General features: G+C 36.2%; 1 protein-coding gene across 9 annotated transcripts in view; it reads left to right on the forward strand.

Annotated features, from left to right (window-relative positions):
* Positions 1–745: 745 nt before the first annotated feature.
* GALNT3 (polypeptide N-acetylgalactosaminyltransferase 3) overlaps positions 746–19,577 on the forward strand; it is a 35,285-nt gene continuing 16,453 nt past the window's right edge. For 3 of the 9 annotated variants that reach the window (XR_015695965.1, XR_015695966.1, XR_001312961.2), the window contains exons 1-7: positions 792–908; positions 1,726–1,912; positions 9,618–10,202; positions 12,297–12,469; positions 14,514–14,663; positions 17,142–17,376; positions 19,167–19,284. Coding sequence is in view for 6 of the 9 variants with exons in the window: in XM_014056837.2 (XP_013912312.2) it covers positions 9,688–10,202; positions 12,297–12,469; positions 14,514–14,663; positions 17,142–17,376; positions 19,167–19,284 (1,191 nt within the window). In the remaining 3 variants the exon portion in view is untranslated. Of the gene's footprint in view, positions 909–1,725; positions 1,913–7,063; positions 7,384–9,617; positions 10,203–12,296; positions 12,470–14,513; positions 14,664–17,141; positions 17,377–19,166; positions 19,285–19,577 lie in introns of those variants that run through there. The other 6 variants (XM_014056837.2, XM_014056836.2, XM_014056838.2 and 3 more) reach the window with 6 other exon arrangements.

Raw genomic sequence — 19,577 nt, forward strand, 5'->3', positions numbered from 1 at the left:
GTCACAAACTATATATGTTCTATGTATGAAGTCACAAACTATATTCTACATATGTATATTCTATGTATGAAGTCACAAACTATATTCTACATATGTATATTTTTTTTAGCAATAGCAGTAGACTTATATACCGCTTCATAGGCCTTCAGGCCTCTCTAAGCGGTTTACAGAGAGTCAGCATATTGCCCCCAACAATCTGGGTCCTCATTTTACCCACCTCGGAAGGATGGAAGGCTGAGTCAACCCTGAGCCGGTGAGATTTGAACCGCTGACCTGCTGATCTAGCAGTAGCCTGCAGTGCTGCATTTAACCACTGCGCTACCTTGGCTCTTCTTGGCTCTTATTCTATGGATGAAGTCACAAACTATATTCTATATATGTACATACTCTATGAAATCATAAACTATATTCTATATATCTATATATATTATATATATGGAGTAACAAACTATATATATTCTATGTATGAAGTCACAAACTATATTCTGTATATGTATATATATTCTATATACGAAGTCACAAACGGAGCGCGGCAAAGGCGGCGCTCCCCCCCCCCCTGCCACTTCCCGCAACACGTGGCCTCCTTTGCCTTCCGTTAAAAGAACGGAAGGAGGAGCTCTCTCGCCTCACCTGAGCGCTCTCTCACCCAGAGAAGCCGCAGGCGAGCGCTTGTCGCGTTCGGGTTGGGCGCTCACCTGGGCGCCGCGGGCGGAGGATTATCAGCCAATCCCCGTTTCCCTTGACCGCCTATCTCGCGCGGGAGGCGGGGGCGGGTGAGAGGGAAACGAAGGAGAGAGAGAGAGAAGAAGAAAAAAAACCACCCAGCCAGCAGCGAGCGCTGCTTTCCTCTCCCGCTGGTGGCTGGTCGAGGCCACAGGTAGGCGCGGGCTCCGAGGCGGGGATAGTAGGTAGGTAGGGTTCTGCGGCTTCTGCCTTCGGAAGAAGGGCGTCTTTTATTCTATTTCTTCTCCTTTTTTCGCCCGCTTCTCGCACTCCCCCCTTCGAAGACTTTAAAGGGCTGCTGCGTTGTCCGCGTCGCCTCTGTTTGAGAAGGAGAAGCGGAGGGGAGAGCAAGCGGCGCCCTCCCTCCTCCCAAGACTCTCCCACCACCTCCTCTCGCTTTGCATCTAGAGATCGGCCGGTCTTTGATATTTACTATTTACATGTAAATTTACTATTTGAAATTTTAACATAGTAAATTTAAAATGAAATTTACTATTTACATGTACATAGTAAATACATACTATTTACTATTTACATAATTCATATTTACATTCATATTTTCTAGCAGGACCGTGGTATATGCAAAGTTATGAGAGACGGGAGTTGGGGGGGAGCATCGCTCATTGACGCTTGTTTATCCCTTCAGTAAGATTCCTCATGCCCACCCCAAAGTATTAAAAAGTGGAAAAAGTCTTCTGTAATTCAGGTTACTTCTAACAGCACTTGGCTGTGAAGTAAAATGTGGCCTCTAGCTGTTTTTCTAGTGGAAAATTGTTCCTAAACAATTCAGGCGCTGTCTGTCAAAACCCACCCTGTTAAGTGTATAGATTTTTTAGAATGATAAAAGAAACGGGGTGGGACACACACAGACACACACACACCGGGGTGGGTGGGGGAGATCTTAACACCAAATATTGCACCCTGTGGTCTGCCAAAGTTTTGGGTGAAGACGCAGTAAAAGCTGCAAGAGGGCAGGTCTAATCTGCTTTTTTTTATTTCCAGGAACTGCTTCCGGGAGTGATGTGGAAGGTTTGTAAGGTTGACTTAAAAGAGGTGTAGCAGCGTGAAATTGTACTCGGTCGGGGATTACTGTGATTTTGTAGAGCCCTGAAGTCTGAGGGGCAATTGCTAGATTCGGTGTACAAGAACATTTTGGAATATGTGGGATGTAATCTGAAGCAGACTTGAGGTATGACGAGCAGGAGATGTGGTTTAAAAAAAAGTTTGATGCTGGCACTAAACTACTATAAATATTTCCTTTTGTTGCCTAACTGAAACTTGTCTTTCTGACATTACATGACAATGCTTACTCAGAAGATACTCTTTAATTTCATAAATCACAGAAAAGTAAGTCTCCCTTGTATGTAATCAGTAAATATATTGAGGACTAAATCTTAATGTTTTTTTTCCAGTAGCTATAATAAGACACAACATAGAAAACAATTTTCTGTTAAAATATGGAGGTTTAGATAATTATTAGGACTTATCAGATCGAGAGGGGGTATTTCTATGCTTCATCCTATACTTCTGTTGCATAATAAGTCGCACAATTTTCTGTACCATGTCATAGTCCTTAAATGAATTTTTGCTATTAAAGAAAAATTCTGATATGAACTGCTACAAATCTAGTAGCATGGAAAACAATTTCTAATGTACTTTTCAATCCATAATTAATCTGAATCCAAAACCATATAATTTGAAATATTTTGCCATGCATATGTATCCTAATCTGACAATTTTAAATAACATATCAGTAGTTACTAAACATATTCTAATTATTTTTGCTTTCATTAAATTAGATGTCAGAGAACTGGACCACTTCCATCCCTGTCTGGTCCACTATGGGGGGATGGTGGCCCAGCAGCCCTCCATTATCCCAGTTTCTCATATGGACCCTTGGAAAAATTGTCTACCCCGTGTTGTTAGTATTCTGTTCATAAGTCTGTTTGGTCACTAAGAGTTACATGATGAAATGTAATAATTATCAGTATTCTATAACCTATATTATACCATGTAGATAGGTTTGATATTCTACTGTGTTTTCCTTTCTTTTTTCTTTTTGTGCTAATTGGAGAGTGACACACCAGGCTTAACAAGATAACTCACTCATTCTCTGGCCATCTGTTGAACTCAAAACAATAAATGATGTGTTTGTTTCCCAATGTAAATGAAGGCTTTGCTTGGAAAAGCAGTTATAAAATACATTTTAGGTAATTCTTATAATTGAAAACATTCACTTTCCTTTCCCAAATTTAACCAGAAGTGTAATTGGAGCAAGTTTTTTTTGTAAATTTTTAAAATAGTGCTACTTAATGCATAATACAAATTATGTCAATGTGAGATAATACAAAAGCTTTGGGTTGAGGGAACTATGAATGTTTCATAGTTCCATGGCTTAGGCCCAGGATACCTGCGAGACCACCTACTGCCACCGGTGGCCTCCCACTGTCCAGTGCAATCCCACAGAGTTGGCCTCCTCAGGGTGCCGTCGGCCAGACAGTGTTGGCTAGCGACCCCCCGGGGGAGAGCCTTCTCTGTGGGAGCGCCTTCCCTCTGGAATGAGCTGCCCGCGGAGCTTCGTATAATCCCCGACCTCCGGTCCTTCCGACGCTCCTTAAAAAGTTGGCTTTTCCAGCAAGCCAGCCTGGCCTGAACAAAACAAAATAAATTATTGATCATTGTTAATTTTAATTCGATTTTTTTTGAAAAAATGTTATTGTTAATTCTAATTGGGTTTGTTTGGGATATTCTATTTAATTTTTTTAACTTTTGTATTATGTGTTTCTTTTAATGTTGTACGCCGCCCTGAGTCCTTGGGAGAAGGGCGGCATATAAATCTAATAAACCAAACCAAACCATAGCCAAAATACAGGATCTCTGCATGTATACTTTTATTGGGTTTGCCAAAGCTGCTTGCTCAACCATTCATAAGGACTTGCCACCTGCCTTGCAACTATATTTACTATTTATACAAATTAACATCAATTTATTAATAACATTAAAATTAATAGTAATTTGTCCCCCCCCCCATTTTTGGCTTATTTACAAACAATAGGATATCTATTATCCTACATTAAAATAAATCTAAAAATGCTTTCTTCCAAAACATCCAGAGTTTGAGACAATTTGATATTTCTGCTCATTGCCTTAAGAATTTTGATTCATGTATATCATGAGGATTGGTAAAGTAATATTATACCTGCCGGCTGTGGCATCTGTTGAACCACTAGATGGCATCCATTTACATCAAATTAATTTTTAAAAATGAAATATTACTCTTGAAATATTTCTGTTCTCATCTGTGCTCTCAGACATTTTTAATGTAAAGGTTTTCACAAATTGTTCTTCTAATTGTAAATATAATGATGTTAGCATGGGATATCATAAGAAATCATGGAGGAGACCAGTCATCACTATACAACTATTCTGTTAGTCTCATTAAAAATATGCAAATAGTGGACATCATTCATTCATACAGAATAGATCCTTTCTGTTTTCTAAAAGCTAAGATGAGGCTTTTAACAAATTATTGCAATTTTCTGTTCATAGCTCCATCCAGTCAGTCACACTTATTCCACAGTGCTATTACATTCCTCCTCCTATCTGACTTTCTAGAAATCTTTCAACATTGTTTTTAAGGATTTTTATAATTTGGGCTTTCTTTAAATCTCTTATGTCCTCTTATGTGTACATAGTAAAGTGCTGTTTGACTAAAAGAAAGCCAACATTTTAAGAATTGTGATTATTAATATGGTAATATAAAGGTAGAACCTGCAACAAACATCTGTAAAGTTGAGTGCTATGCTCAGAATTATAGTTAATCCATGCTTTGTCCATACATTTACCCCCTTTTCAATATCCAATATTCTGGGATCACTGCATGAGCAGTTAAGTTCTTATATAACAGATCCGGTTACTACTGCATTTATCCCATTTTCTTGGTTCATACAATACATTGAATCACATACTAACCAATTGCACTAATGTCTGCATAAAACAATAGGCTATTAAAAAGCTATAATTGAAATTAACCAAGCTTAGTGTAATGTAATGTAATCACAATGATGTGTTTAGCTGAATTGATTAGCTTTATAAAGATCATGTCTTAAGGCCTTTCAGAGGTATTGCTCTCTCTACTCAGCCACCATGAAATATACTACTGGCAGAATGATGAGAATGGCCTTCTTGGTATTTACTCTAAGTTTTAGAAGCCCATGTGAGGAAGATCACGCTAGTTTAATATAGGTTATCTTTTTGCTAGAAGCTGATGTGTTTAATTAGTCAGGCCTTGAAATTTAAACTGTCTTGATGAAGCAGATTTTAATGATATTATGTAATTTATTTTAGTCTTAAGCACATATTTTAAGCAGAAAAACCAGGTAATAAGCAAGTTACCACTGCATGTCACCATATGCATATCAGAATAACACCTCTATTAAGTAAAATAACCATACATTTTCCCAACTTTAAGTGTTGCTTTTTAGAAATTAATGGCTTAAAAAGCAGGGCAAAATATCTGTATACAATTAAAGTGACTACATACATATTTGAAAGACATTTTAATTGTATTAGTGAGAGGAATGAATTGCAGTATTAAACTTCTTACTGCCATCTTACAGAGTAAGAGCAACTATGTGAAAATCATTGGTGGCTGGCTCCCCAGCTGTTTATATACTGGGAAATGTCATCTTCCATGGATGGGAGGCGGGAGTTGTCAGGAATTTGGGGCATCCATGGCAACCAAGGGCTTGTCCCAAGTTACCATGAGGCAAGCTATTGTGCTACAGCCACAATACTATTATTCACCTTGGAGGAATTCATGATTGGAGGATCAAGGACATCAATATCAATCTGTTGTCATGGTCCAGCTGCTGGAATTAACAATCTGCATCAATCTCCATAGGGGGAGATTGTTGCATCTTCTGGATCCACTTTATTCCCAATAGCCACTTAGGGGATTTCCCAGCAATCATGGAGATTGCTCTTGGATAGATTGGCTAAACTTTGGAGGATCAAGATAGTCAAGGATTTTGATGAAGTTGCTCTGAAGTGGCTTGACTCTCTTGCTGATCCAAGAGGGTCTTTGGTTTACTGGGGAGAACACTGGAAGAGGAGATGACTAAAATATGATCAGACATAGGCATGAGCCCACATTTGTGCCTATTCTGTGGCACTAAGAGCAGTAAAATATGGGTATTTTTCCGTGGTTGGTTACTGCATTCTTAGAGGGCCATCTAACAGTATTAATTACGTGACTGGGGCCTTTAGAGGCTCTAGAAACTTCTCCTTGAGCAAGTTCTAAGCATTTTGAGGATATTACCTCTCTGTTGAAGTAAACTAAGCTGGGACCACCCAATAAGAATTCTATTGATATTAAATGTGGAAGCTTGATGGCTTTTCTCTCTCCCTTTTATACCCAAGATCAGTCTGAATTTCTTCCTTACCCCTTCCTATCTTACTAGGCTAAGCTGGTGTTTTATAATATAGCAGATGTTGCATATTTTCTTCAAAGCCATCTGCATCCTTCTCTACACTCTTATACTGGATTTGAGTTGGATGGTAGATGGGCAGACACTGATGAGATGACAGAAATGTCTTGTCAGGTAATTTGGGACTTTTCAAGCCTGCGATACCTGAGGAAGTAGACAGTGTCCTCTGTAGCATGAGCTCAGCCATCTGCAAGTTAGATCCTTGCTCTTCTTGGATAATACAAGCAGCCATAGATGACACAAAAGAACTACCTTGAAGGAGTTAAATGTCCTTTCTTAAAAAGTTATCTTTGAACCCGTCCACCTTGGGAAACTGTTAGTTTATCTCTAACCTGTCTTTGAACAAGTTGTTGAGATAATGGTTAGATTCCAACCTATACAGTGTCCTAGATGAGATGGATTATCTCAATCTCTCTTAGTCAGGATTGATGCACTGGTAACTTTTTTAAAAAATTAAAAATTGCATTATACAGATAAAACTAATACAAACTATAAAAAGAAAAAAGAAAAGATAAAAGTGCAAAGAAGGAAAGAAAGGGAAAGAAAAAATAACATCCCCCTTTATAAAGAATAAACAGCTTTAACAACTTATACTATATCTAAAAATATAACGATCTCTTCATGCTGCAGCTCATCACATTCTCTATAACTCTTTAAAGTGTCATCCATCCTAATTAGCAAAAGTCCAGTAATGGTTACCAGAAATAACAGTATAGCTATTTTTAACTGGATCTAATAAACTGATTAAAATTCCTTCCTTTTACTATTATAAGTCATTTTCTATCTATTAACATTCCAATCTAGTCAAAATAACATTTAAGACACTCAACATTTAACATGCTAACTGAGGCCAGTGGATTCTGAGATGTAACCCTTGGATTTTAAAAAAAAATTCTCAGCATTTCATGGTCTGACCCTGGGGTGAATTTGCTGAGACAACCAGTCCTGGAAGGATTGGCAACTGTCTTGAATGTTTTCCACTTGTGACTAAATCTTCCTCACTGTAGAATGGTTTTAAATTGTTTGGAAATGTCCTTATAACCCTCCCCAGACTGACAGGCAGCAACACTTGCTTCTTTAAGATCATTGCTGATATTTTTCCTCTTTGGTATCATATCAACACTTCAATGCTGGAAACCAGTAAACTCCTAAAACTTCAGTTTTTAAAGAGGTAATCACACTTGCTATTGACCAATTGAGAAAGTTTTCTGATTGCTGGGTAACTATGCAAGCTTTCTGTGAAAGCTTTCTGATGGTTTCTAATTATGGAAGGTAGCTGGCAGTGGTGATAATATATCTAATATGTACTGGTGGCAGGAAAGTTAGAGTTCTTTCCTAGATCTACTTCCCTCGCTATCCTTTAATCTTTGCTCTAGGATTTGTTTCGTCTGATAATATTTCATTTTAAGAACTGTAGGGAAGGGTAGCCTGGATTTCAAAGATTAGATTCAACAGCATTGATCCATGTGAACTGAAAACTGTCCTCAAGAATAGGACAGAATGGTGCTAAGCCTTGAGGATAGAAATTTGAGTTTCAACCAAAGGTTTATAAAAGCTAGACACACTGTTGACTGAAGTTTTATCATATGCGTCTCCACTCGTAGATGTGCATTTGAGATACAGCATGGTTTCTGGAAAGCTGCTCTGATGAATTTAGTTGGTTCCCTTTCCAGGGTACATCCTATGAGATGTGGTGCAACCAGACTCCCATAAAGAACCTGAGCTAGCAGCTCAGCCTGAAAGAGCCTAAGTGTGACTGGAACAATGTTCTCTCTTGGATTGGAAAAAATTAAGGGTGGTGTTAGTAAATCTTTGTTCAAGAGCAGTAGCATATTCACAGTGAGCTTCCATTGAGCCAGTGTTTAATGGTTAGGGAGTCTAGAAAATCTGGAGCCTTGTTCATTTTACTGAGTTTTAATCTATCTAAATCTAAATCTGACTAATGAATATAAAATACTTTACTTTGCTGATATGACTCTACCACTCTTGACTACTCCTGAACTAGAATTTTCCTACATGTTCATAATTTTTAAAGAGATTTAATATGGAACATGTATAACATGAAAAGTTATACAGATTTTCTTTTATTTGTGCAGATGGTAACTCTTCAAATAATTTGATTATAGTAAATAGTATATACAGTTTGGATGGATTTTTTTTTTTTTTGCTGTACAAAAACTAATATGTGAAGCAGATTTAAGACCTAGGATTGCCAATCTTGCATAAGGCAATATGGCTGAAGGGCTATCACACATCTGTTGTAGAGCAGCGTTCTTTCCAGTGCTACATGAGAGATCATCTCTAATACTTGATTGGGCAAGATGCTTATCAAATAATAAATAGTATGTACTGTTCTGATTTAGACATAGTTCTTGTTCTCCAAAGCAAAATGCCTAGCAGGTAGCAACACATTCAGAAGCAATGTGAGAGACATACTGATAAATATCCATCCATCTGGAAAATTAGAATTGCTACCATGTCAAATAAATGCATAACATTGTAATGCAGCTTAACCTCTCTGTCCTCTCAAATGACATAGAACTGGATATAAATAATCTGTTGCTTAATACTGGTTTTTCTTTTACTGTTTGGCAATCAAAAATACAACCAGGAGTTTCATTTGAAAAAGAAAAAAATGCAGTGGTTCTAATTAAAGTATATTTTTTACCATTTGGATGGTACTGTTTTAATATGTTTCACTGCTATTTCAATATGGATGATTCTTCAAGTAGAAATTATTCCCTGCCAATAGGGAAATTGTAAAAATGGTTTTGCTAATCTTACTTCAACCAATCTTCAACCATTCAAAGGTGTAAAAATGGTTTTGAAACATATCTGAAATGCATATAGGGTACTGAAAGGGAAAATAGATATTTAACTCAGGATTTTGTCTTTTCAATCCCCAAAATGGGCTACCTGAATGTTCCAGAAGTGATCAACTAAGAAACAGGCATTAAGGAAAAGGACCATTTTAAAGTTGGATCATATCCAAAGCACTCAAAATAGAAGTACCTTTTACAAAGTTGGAACACTTCCAAAACACAATGACTCATTTTGAAGTTTGAATCACATGTATCAGGGACACATAACAGAATGTTGTGAACTTTCTTAAGATTCATAGCCCCAAGTGGTTGTTTATGGCTAATAATTAAAAAATTTAGAGCATCTGATCTAAAAGGCATAGAAGAATGTATCTCAAGGAATATGAATAAAGTGTCAGTTGTATCTAATAAGGGTTCTTACGGGATTCAAATACTCTTAATAAGTTTAGAAAATGAACATTGTTTCAATAACCCTGAAACGTAGTGTCTTTGTGAATTTATTACGGTATTAATTTAAATTGTTGCAATTATTTTTATGAATAAACATACAGTAGAATAATTAACATTTTTAAAAATCTTTCAGGTTTTCCCATTTTGTGAACTTTTTTGTACGAAAGAACATTTTCTGAAGCACTTCTATATGTCGACTCTCCATGATGACTTATATGAGAATGCTACGGCGCTTCATAATGAAACAGTTTTCCCAGAAGAAACTTTGGAAGTTTACCTTCGTTATTTTTGTCTTCTTAATATTTTTGGTTTTGTTACAACGAGAAGTAGGTGTTCAAGAATTTAATGAGGGACGAGGAATGCCATCTCATGATGAAAAGAAAACTGTATTAGATCTAGTGTTAAATGCTGTGAACAACATTAAAGCTGCAAAACCAAAAATGCAAATTAAAGCACCTCTTAGGCAGACTCATAATGCTGAACAGAAGCATTGTTTACCAGGATATTACACAGCTGCTGAACTGACTCCTTACCTTGAGCGTCCCCCTCAGGATCCTAATACTCCAGGGGCTTCTGGTAAAGCGTTCAAAATGATCAGTTTAAGCCCAGATGAACAGAAAGAGAAAGAGCGTGGTGAAGAAAAGCATTGTTTTAATTTATTTGCAAGTGACAGGATTTCTTTACATCGAGATCTAGGACCAGACACACGACCGCCTGAGTATGTTGAAATGTATTTGGATTTAAGAGCAAATATTCTAGGTTTTAGTTTAAAATATGTGAAATATTGGGAAAGGGTGTCTTGAGCTTCCATTCTATATTAAGATGTGAACTGTGACTACTGTTGTTATAACTTTCTTCCCAGGGTAGGCTTCAAAAATTGCAGCAACAGGTTCGCTGCTATGTTGCTGGGTGGGCGTGGCCTAGTTGGCCTCCCACCACAGTGGGGCTGGCATTTTTCACCCTCCCGGGGCTCTGGAGGCCAGAAACAGAGCCGTTTCCAGACTTCTGGAACCTCTAGTAGGCACATCCCCCTCCCCTCTGACCCTCTGTGGGCCCTGCACTTACCTGGCATGTTGAACGGGCCACATGGAGACTCCTGTAAGGGGAGCGGCGGAATGGGAGGGGCAGGGTGGGTGGGCCCAACCAGAAGTGGGGGTTCGCCAAACCACGCAGAATCTTCACTAGAGGATCACCTGAACCCATGAGAACCCCCAGCAGCCCATCCCTACTTCCCCCATGCCACATCATCCCTGTGGAAATAAGAGTGGCCCCTATCTTGACACTCCTTCAGTCTTTCTGAAGACATGATTTTGCCAGTGAGCCTGGGGACCCCAGGGTGATAAGGGACTCATGATTGGTTTGATTGTTGTTACCAGGGGTGTGCGGGTATAATAGGCTTTGTACTGGGGTTTTATTTTTGTTAATTGTCCAGTGTCACTGTGAGTGAGTAAGATGTCTAATTTTTTTTAAAAAATAAATAGAATAATTGCTAACTCTTACATCTGCAGGTATAGCATACATATATATATATACCTATATCTGAAGTCGTTATTTATAGCAAATCATGCATCTAAAAAATACTAAGAAATCTTGAAAAAATTATGTGATATTAGGGTACTTCCAATACATTGATTAAGCTCTTATTAACAATTTTTCAGCAGGTCTTGTTTATTTTAAACTTGAGTAATTTGCTAATTATGATGAAGCTTTATGTGCAATTTTTCCTAAATCTTTATATTCCCTCATAATATCAGCCTTATAATGTAGACTAGTTAGGAAATTTCACCAGATGAGCTTAATTCTACTTTATTGTAACCCATATTAATAGAATCTTGCAAGTCTGAAAGTATAGATCTCATCCCAAGAAATTGGGTGTACCTCTGGCCACACCCAATTTTCAACTATACACTAAGCTGTCTCTTATCTGACCATTCCCTAGACAGCATCTCTGGGCCCAGTCCAGTGGTGGGTTTCAAATTTTTTTAGAACCTCTTCTGTAGGTGTGGCGTGCTTTGTGGGAGTGGCTTGCCGGCCATGTGACTGGGTGGGAGTGTTTGCCAGCTGTGTGACTGGGTGGGTGTGGCCAACCTGTAAAATGTGGTGAAACTCACTTAACAATTCTCTTGCTTAGCAACCAAAATGTTGGCTCAGAAACTCTGGCATTTAAAGCACACAAGTGTTAAAGCTGTCAAGTTGCAAGAACCTTGCACCCCCAACCTTTTAGAAAAAAAACTCAGCGGTGTTCAAACTTGACCGCTTTTAGACTTGTGGACTTCAACTCCCAGAATTCCTCCTCCAGTCATGTTGGCTCAGGAACTCTGGCATTGAAGTGTGCAAGTCTTAAAGCTGTCAAGTTACAAGACCCTTGCACCCCTAACCTTTTAGAAAAAAAACTCAGGGGTTTTCAAATGTGACAGCTTTAAGACTTGTGGACTTCCAGAATTCCTCCTCTCACTCTTCATCTTGATGATGTACAGACCGGGGGGGGGGGGGGGAGAGCTGGAATCGGTTCTAAACGGCCCTATAGATTTGTGGAACCTCTTCTATAGAAGAGGTTAGAACTAGCAGGAACCCACCCCTGGCCCTGTCTCTTAAGGTCATTTCCACATACCGTTACACACAATGTGATGCATAGATTATCACTTTATTGTTAGAATGAGATTCTTAGAAAATACCTATTCCATGTTACTTTCGGTACATGTTTTTTTAAATTATCAAATAGTTCTATCATACATGTAAATCTGTACCATGAGTATTAAGATCTAACATTTCTATTTTGTTTTTTCCCATAAACTCTGGTTTTATCCCCCAGATGTATTGAGCAGAAATTTAAGCGCTGTCCTCCACTGCCTACTACAAGTGTTATCATAGTGTTTCACAATGAAGCATGGTCAACTCTTCTGAGAACAGTTTTTAGTGTGATGCATACTTCCCCTGCAATATTATTGAAGGAAATAATTTTGGTAGATGATGCCAGTGTAGACGGTAAGACGCTATATCTAAACTATAGATTATCTTCATATTTGGTTTTTTCCTAATTAATATATCCTGGAAATATACACATTTTTCTTTAATAAAGAAAAGACAACCCTTTCAAGAGATGAAATATCCGTTTTCCATATACTGTACCTACATTCACATACAGATAGTCCTTGACTTAGGACCATTAGTTTAGCAACTGCTTGAAATTATGATGATGGTAATAGTGACTTCACACAACCATTACGGCATTCCCATGGTCATGTGGTCAAAATTGGAGCGCTTGGCAACCCATGGTTTGTGGCGTCATGAGGTCATAATGATCGCCATTTGTAATAGTCAACTTTTTATAAACAAAGTCAATGGAAGAAACTGGATTTGCTTAACAACATTGGTGATTTGCTTAATGAATATGGTGATTTGCTTAACAAGCTTGGCAATAAAGGGCAGAAAAATTGGGCACAACTCACTGACCACCTCATTTGGCGATTGAAATTTCAATCCAAACTCTGGTTGCAAGTTGTGGTCTATCTGCACAATGTAGACACATCCACATATGCATTTAAGATGAATTAGTTCGTTTTCACTTTCTTTTTGGCTCAATTCAATCCAAGTCAAATTATGGTTAAGATTATTTTACATCTAGATCTCAATTGATCAAACTAGAATTGGAAATCATATGTCAAATTGTTTTAACAGTATGGTTGGTCTAGTTGGTTTTATGCAATCCTTGATTCGATGCCAAACCTGATAAATTACTGCCAAACTGTTGCTCTTTCTTGAAGATCTGTTATGCTATAAAGCAGGAACACTTTTTCTAATGAAGATGTTTCTTGGTGATGGAAAATAAAGGACATGGAATTCTAAATCATATGTAGATAATGTTACATTGTGAAGCTAAAGATGGATGTTTCTGAATTAAGTCACAGATTGTCCTTGCATGCTACACTTGCTTAGGTTTATGTTAAAAGAATACAATGCATCAATTCATCCTGGTGGTTCTTCCCCTACAGTGGCCATTATTGGCTTAACATATTGTTGAAATACAGCATGCACATTCTTTCTATCATCACCTAACTAGTAACTCAAGCCATTAAAGCAATTGTGGAGAGGCTCAGTACTGCAAATGAAGGACTGGCTGGCATATGTGGGCAATACGTTATTTATCTTGGTTCTGAGCTAATCAACAATATCTTTTTTGTTATCAAAGGGAAAAACTAGCTGATATTACATGTTTAATCATATACATAGTAGAATATGGCACAGGATGTGCTCCTTTGTCTTGTTAATCAGTAAGCATTTTTCTAGTATAAGTTGTCCATTTCCAACTTTTTATTTTGTCTTCTAAATCTATCGTTCTGATTAGAACAGCTCATCTTGCTGATTGTTCCTATTGCATGACGCTGCTGCCACCATTAATGCAGTTGGATAATATTCTGAAAGTGTATGTCTGTAGTCCATTGTGTAAGATTATCATTTTGGATTGTGTATATGTAGGACTTGGTGGAATATTATTGCCTTCCTTGAGTGATAAATGTGATACATATTTAATTCATATTGAGAACATATTTCTTAAGCAATATTCTCCATGAACAATTTATTCACTTTAAAGCATTGGCCATAGTCTTTAAGTCAGGATGAGCTAATATTTCATTTTTCTTTTAAAATGTAACTTTCCTATAACAATATTCAGTTATAAAGTGCTTGATTATAAAGCCAAATTGCTTTAAATGATACAAAATGTTCATTTGAGTCCAACTAAACATTTGGATCACTTTTTCCAAAAACACAAAATTTTGCTAAAGCTTAACTTTACTAGTAGGTGTTAGCAATTACAGTTTTGCTGAATTAAGGTGGTACTTATTTGGTCATTTGTTCATTTTTTACTGATCAGATGGTAAGGAAGCTTTTAGAACTGTAACCATCGTCATTGAACAATTACATCATTTTTTATTTTCTTCACTGATGAATCGATCCTAACAAATAAAATAAAATAAACGTGTACATTGTTTTTGTTCAAGGTATAGAAAATGACTTGTTCTCTTTTCAGACTACTTGCAGGATAAACTGGATGACTATGTGAAACAATTCCAAATAGTTAAAGTTGTCCGACAAAAGGAAAGAAAGGGGCTTATCACTGCTCGACTGTTAGGTGCTTCAGTAGCTACTGGAGAAACTCTGACTTTTTTGGATGCACACTGTAAGTATGTCTAGGTAGCTCATTGAACACTAGAGGAGCACTAAGTAATATTGTCCTATTTTGTCATTGAATTTCTGTCTAATCTAAAATTAGGATGCACTGATTTAGGGAAGCTACTATAGCTCATTTCAGGATCAAGTTGCTTAAGGTGAGCTCCTTTCCAGATTGGAATGAATATTCTGAGGTCAAGGTGTACATACTCCGCCTCTCTAAAGGAATAATAATGTGAAAAATATGCCAAAATACAATAAAATAAAGGCATATAGTATATGTGTGATTTTCTTCTGAATTATTTTTTTAAATTTAATAGGAGCATTGCAGATGACATTTTTCATCTTGTTGGGGTGGGAAATAGTTTTTTGTTTATTAAAAATGAAAGATAGATTGTCAAGTCAGTATTTAAATACATGGGGTTACATCACAAAATCTGGCATGCAAATGGGTTGCATAAAATATGCATAAAATGGTTGGGATTTCTATAGGTTTACAGAGGAATTGAGAAAGTAGACAAGCTTTAGAATTCCATACCCCCACTCATCATTTAACCTGCTATTTCTGAAACTTGAGAACATTGAGATGCTGCCATCATAGCTTCTTATTTAGCAATTCAGAACTTAAAAGGTACATTTCTAATAGAGAGTTGAAGGCAGATCTCAGAAGGAGTAATTATTAATAATTAAGTAATTCCAAATAAGTAAGTGAATTCTTGACAGAGAATTGTTAGACATAAATAGTGATTTGATAAAGAAATATAGTCACATGTACATTTTTTCCTTCACCCTATCTTTATCCATTACAATAAAACTAAAACCAGTGCCCGGTAAAAGGTACTGTGGATCTCCATGATTAGAAAACACAAGTGTTCTCTGCCCTTTTTCAAAACCATTCATGCCTCTCCAATAACACCTAAATATGTCAAATGCTGCTGACTGCTCACTTGTTAGAAGTGATTGCTCTATCAGGTCTTCTAAAACTTTTATGAACTCTGACCAGGAGTACTGCCAGTCTCAGGATCTCGAAATATGGAAAGAAAAACATCACTGAACTTGTATGGAATACTTCTCTTTCCTTGAATAACATCCGGCTCCCAATTCCTTGCACATTTAAAATTCAAGAACAGTTTGCTTCCAAGCACGCACAGAGCTTAGTCTTTTCAAAATAAAGGTTAAACCAATATAATTTTATAGTATAGTATAATCTTTATTGTCATTGTACTTAAATACAACAAAATTATAGCATCAAAAACAAGTAAATATTGCCAGAATTTAACAAAAAACTAGTGAATATTTCCAGAATCTGTTAAAGAACAAATGAAAGCACAATTAGAAGTAGACAGAGTACACTGAGATTTAAGTTGATTTTTAAAAAAAATGGGATAGAATAGGATATCTTGGTTAGACCAAATACCAATTCCTAATTAGCCCAAAAAAGGAATAAAATCCTATTTTTCTTTATTATTTCTTCTTTCCTAGGTATGATCACTAAATTTTAAACATTATGTTTGAAAAGGTACTTTTAATTTAATTTAATGTTCCTCTTGGCTAATTCAAAATTCCTTCCAGTAAACAGGAGAAATAAGAAAAACACCTAATTCATATTAGAAATTTTATTTTGAGTACTTAGACTTTTGCAAGAGAGTTGAGTGTGAGGAAACAGAATTAGTAATTGAATATTACTACTTTGCTTTCCTACCTTTATGTACAGTAGTAGGCAGAGGTGTTGTGTTTCAATTTCTCAGGACTTAGACTTAGCTACTTGTAAAATGTATAAGGGAAGAAAGATGAATAGAAAGTGCAGCTGCTTCTTTAGAATTATTTTGTGAAATTTCCCTGGGACAACTTTTTAAATCCTGAAAACATTTCTGCAGTTGATGGATGCATATGCTACTGAAAGAACTGCAGCTGAATGAGAAATTAGACTTTGCTGATTTCAGAAAAGCATCCACGTTTATTCACAGATTTAATTCTCCATTTTCTTACATAAACTAAATTAAAGCAGTGTAGAAGAATCTAGAATCTATCTACATCTGTGTGAATCTTTGTTCTTGCCCTTCTTTTTGCCTTTGTTAATATTTTTACCAAAATAACAGTATTGAATTAAGTTTAAAAACTGAAGAATAAATTTAATATAAAATAAAATAATATTTGGCTTATTCACATGATTAATTAAAATTTAAAGATTTTTTTTTACATTATTACTCTTTATGGCTTCAGACACACAAGTTTTTTGAATAACTTTTAGGCTAGGAAAATGATTTAAAATTAATTATATTTTCTCTTGACAATACATATTTAGTGCTATTTATTGATAATTGTTTATAAACTTTTGAAGTATTTATGAAATTCATTTTTAAAGAGTATCCTGCAAAATAGTTCTTAAAAATAATTTTCAGGAACTAAAATTGTATTTATAGTTGAAGTGTATTTGAAATGTTCTTGTGTAGGTGGAAAAACTATTTGCTTGTTTCTTGTCTTTTAGGTGAGTGCTTTTATGGATGGCTAGAACCTTTACTAGCCAGAATAGCTGAAAATTATACTTGTGTTGTAAGCCCTGATATTTCTTCAATTGACCTCAATACTTTTGAATTTAATAAACCTTCTCCTTATGGTCAAAACCACAACAGAGGAAATTTTGACTGGAATTTATCCTTTGGCTGGGAATCTCTGCCAGAACATGAAAACAAAAAAAGGAAAGATGAAACCTATCCTATTAAGTAAGTAATGAAACACTTTTATTGATAGTTTTGTTATGCTTATTTTGTGAATAAAATACAAAAGAACAAAAAGTTTTATGTTTTTATATTCTGTATCTTCCTATCCAGTTTTCAGCTCTTAAATATATTTATTTGCCCCAAAGGAGAGCCTGGTCCAGTTAATGTGTGCAAAAATTAATAAAAAAAAAAGTTATATCCATTCAGTGTAAAAATTGAGTTGCTTCGAAATGAGAAATGAGCGGCAAATGAATTTAATAAATAAATTAAAGATTGTACATAACTGAATGACTACAATGCAGTCTTTGGAAGAATTCCATGCTGGTATGCCTGGATGTGGAGAAATTTTCTTCAAGGTTTGTGAAGGAGATGGGATTCAACTCTGAGAAAGTAAGAAGAGTATAAGGAAGGAACTCAGAACAGCCTCACCATGACCTTTTTGTCTTTAAGGGGGGTAGTGAAGGTTTTGGACAAGGCTTTTGGGTAATACATCCTACAACAATAAAGTAGAATGCTGGGATCTCTGGAAAGCTCTTTCCTGACACTGCTTGAAAGGTTGGCCTATCTCAAGAAAGGCTGACGCCAAGGATCAATAGTTTCATTAACTGTTAATGGATTGTGCATTGGGAAGAGTTGATTTTAGAATGTTTAGAATATTACAAAATATAGGCTAGATATAATTCACAAATAAAGGCAAAAATACATGTCCAGGAAAATATTGCCGGATCCAATCTGGGTCAGTCACAGGGACCAGAGGTTTAATTTTCCAAAATTTTGGACTCATGCTGGAAACCATCCTCAGGGAAATTCTCTCTCAAGACTGCTGACTGACTGCTGTCTGTCTATACAGTAATCCATTTCACAATAGGGAGGGAGGGAGGGAGAGAGAGAGAGAGAGAGAGAGAGAGAGAGAGAGAGAGAGAGAGAGAGAGAGAGAGAGAGAGAGAAGTTCTATGAGGATAATAAGTCTGAAAGCTTGGAAGTGTAAACCTCTGGTCCCTGTGACTGACCCAGATTGGATTCATGTTGGAAAATTGTTTGTCCTTCCCCCCCCCCCCTTTTTGAACTGTGAGCCGCCCTGAGTCCCCCCAGGGAAAAGGGCGGCATACAAATAAAGGGAAAACTAAAACTAAAAACTAAAACTAGATATAATTCACTTGAAATTTACATTTTATTTTATTTCTTTGCAATGACTGACTTTTGAAAAGTTATGGAACATGTTGACTTTTTACTGATCTAATATTACGGTAGCAATATTACTATGTTAGGCTGGAAGAATGTCAAATCAAATAAGATTATTTATCCTCAGATATCAAAAGTTCTCATTTTTAACCTCAGGAAAACTCTTGTCTGTTTCTGATTTTGAAATAGATTACAATACAGGTTCAGACAGCAGTCAGTCATTTTCATAAATGTATGTTCCACTGCTGTTGGTATGTTGCTTTTTCTGACTTGGATATAGAATTATATTTAGTGATGTCATTTCACTGACATACTGTTCTTTTAGAATAGAATAAATCCCACTGATCTTTCACAGCTCCAAATTTTCTTCAAGAAGCTGGGATATGACTGCAAAAGAACAGAATTAGTAAGGTTGTATGAGGGATTTTACACTTGTGTAACATTGAATGTATTTGCTTTGTAGTGGTAGTTCAGTTGATCATATTTATTTGAAGAAAGATAAGGTTAAGGTCTTATATAAAAAAACCCCAATAATATATTTCAGTTTGATGGAGAAGTTCCTGGCTTCATAAAGCTTTCTCTCTCTTATTTTCTCTCCTGTTCTCTGGCAGAACACCAACTTTTGCAGGAGGTCTTTTTTCAATATCAAAGGACTATTTTTATAAAATTGGAAGCTATGATGAAGAAATGGAAATATGGGGAGGAGAAAATCTAGAAATGTCTTTCCGAGTAAGTTAATAGAGTATTCACATGTCTTTTACTGGCAACGCGACTATCTACATTAAACTAAAACTTCTTAAATCTTTTACCTCCACTCTACAGTTAGAGCAGATAAATTAACCTAACCATGTGATAATGATGGCCTAGAAAAATAAAATGATGTGTAGATTCTAGAAGTGATATACGTGGCTTGGTCAGTACATTATTAATTCATGCTTAGTTCATATTAAAAAAAAATACTTTGTTTTATTATTACCTTTGTTACAATGCCACACTTTGAATTCTCTTAGTATGTAGGTGTT

Source organism: Thamnophis sirtalis, unplaced genomic scaffold, assembly GCF_051295495.1.
Source record: "Thamnophis sirtalis isolate CommonGarterSnake01/CBP01778 unplaced genomic scaffold, rThaSir2_p1.2 scaffold_1, whole genome shotgun sequence".
Classification (NCBI taxonomy): domain Eukaryota; kingdom Metazoa; phylum Chordata; class Lepidosauria; order Squamata; family Natricidae; genus Thamnophis; species Thamnophis sirtalis.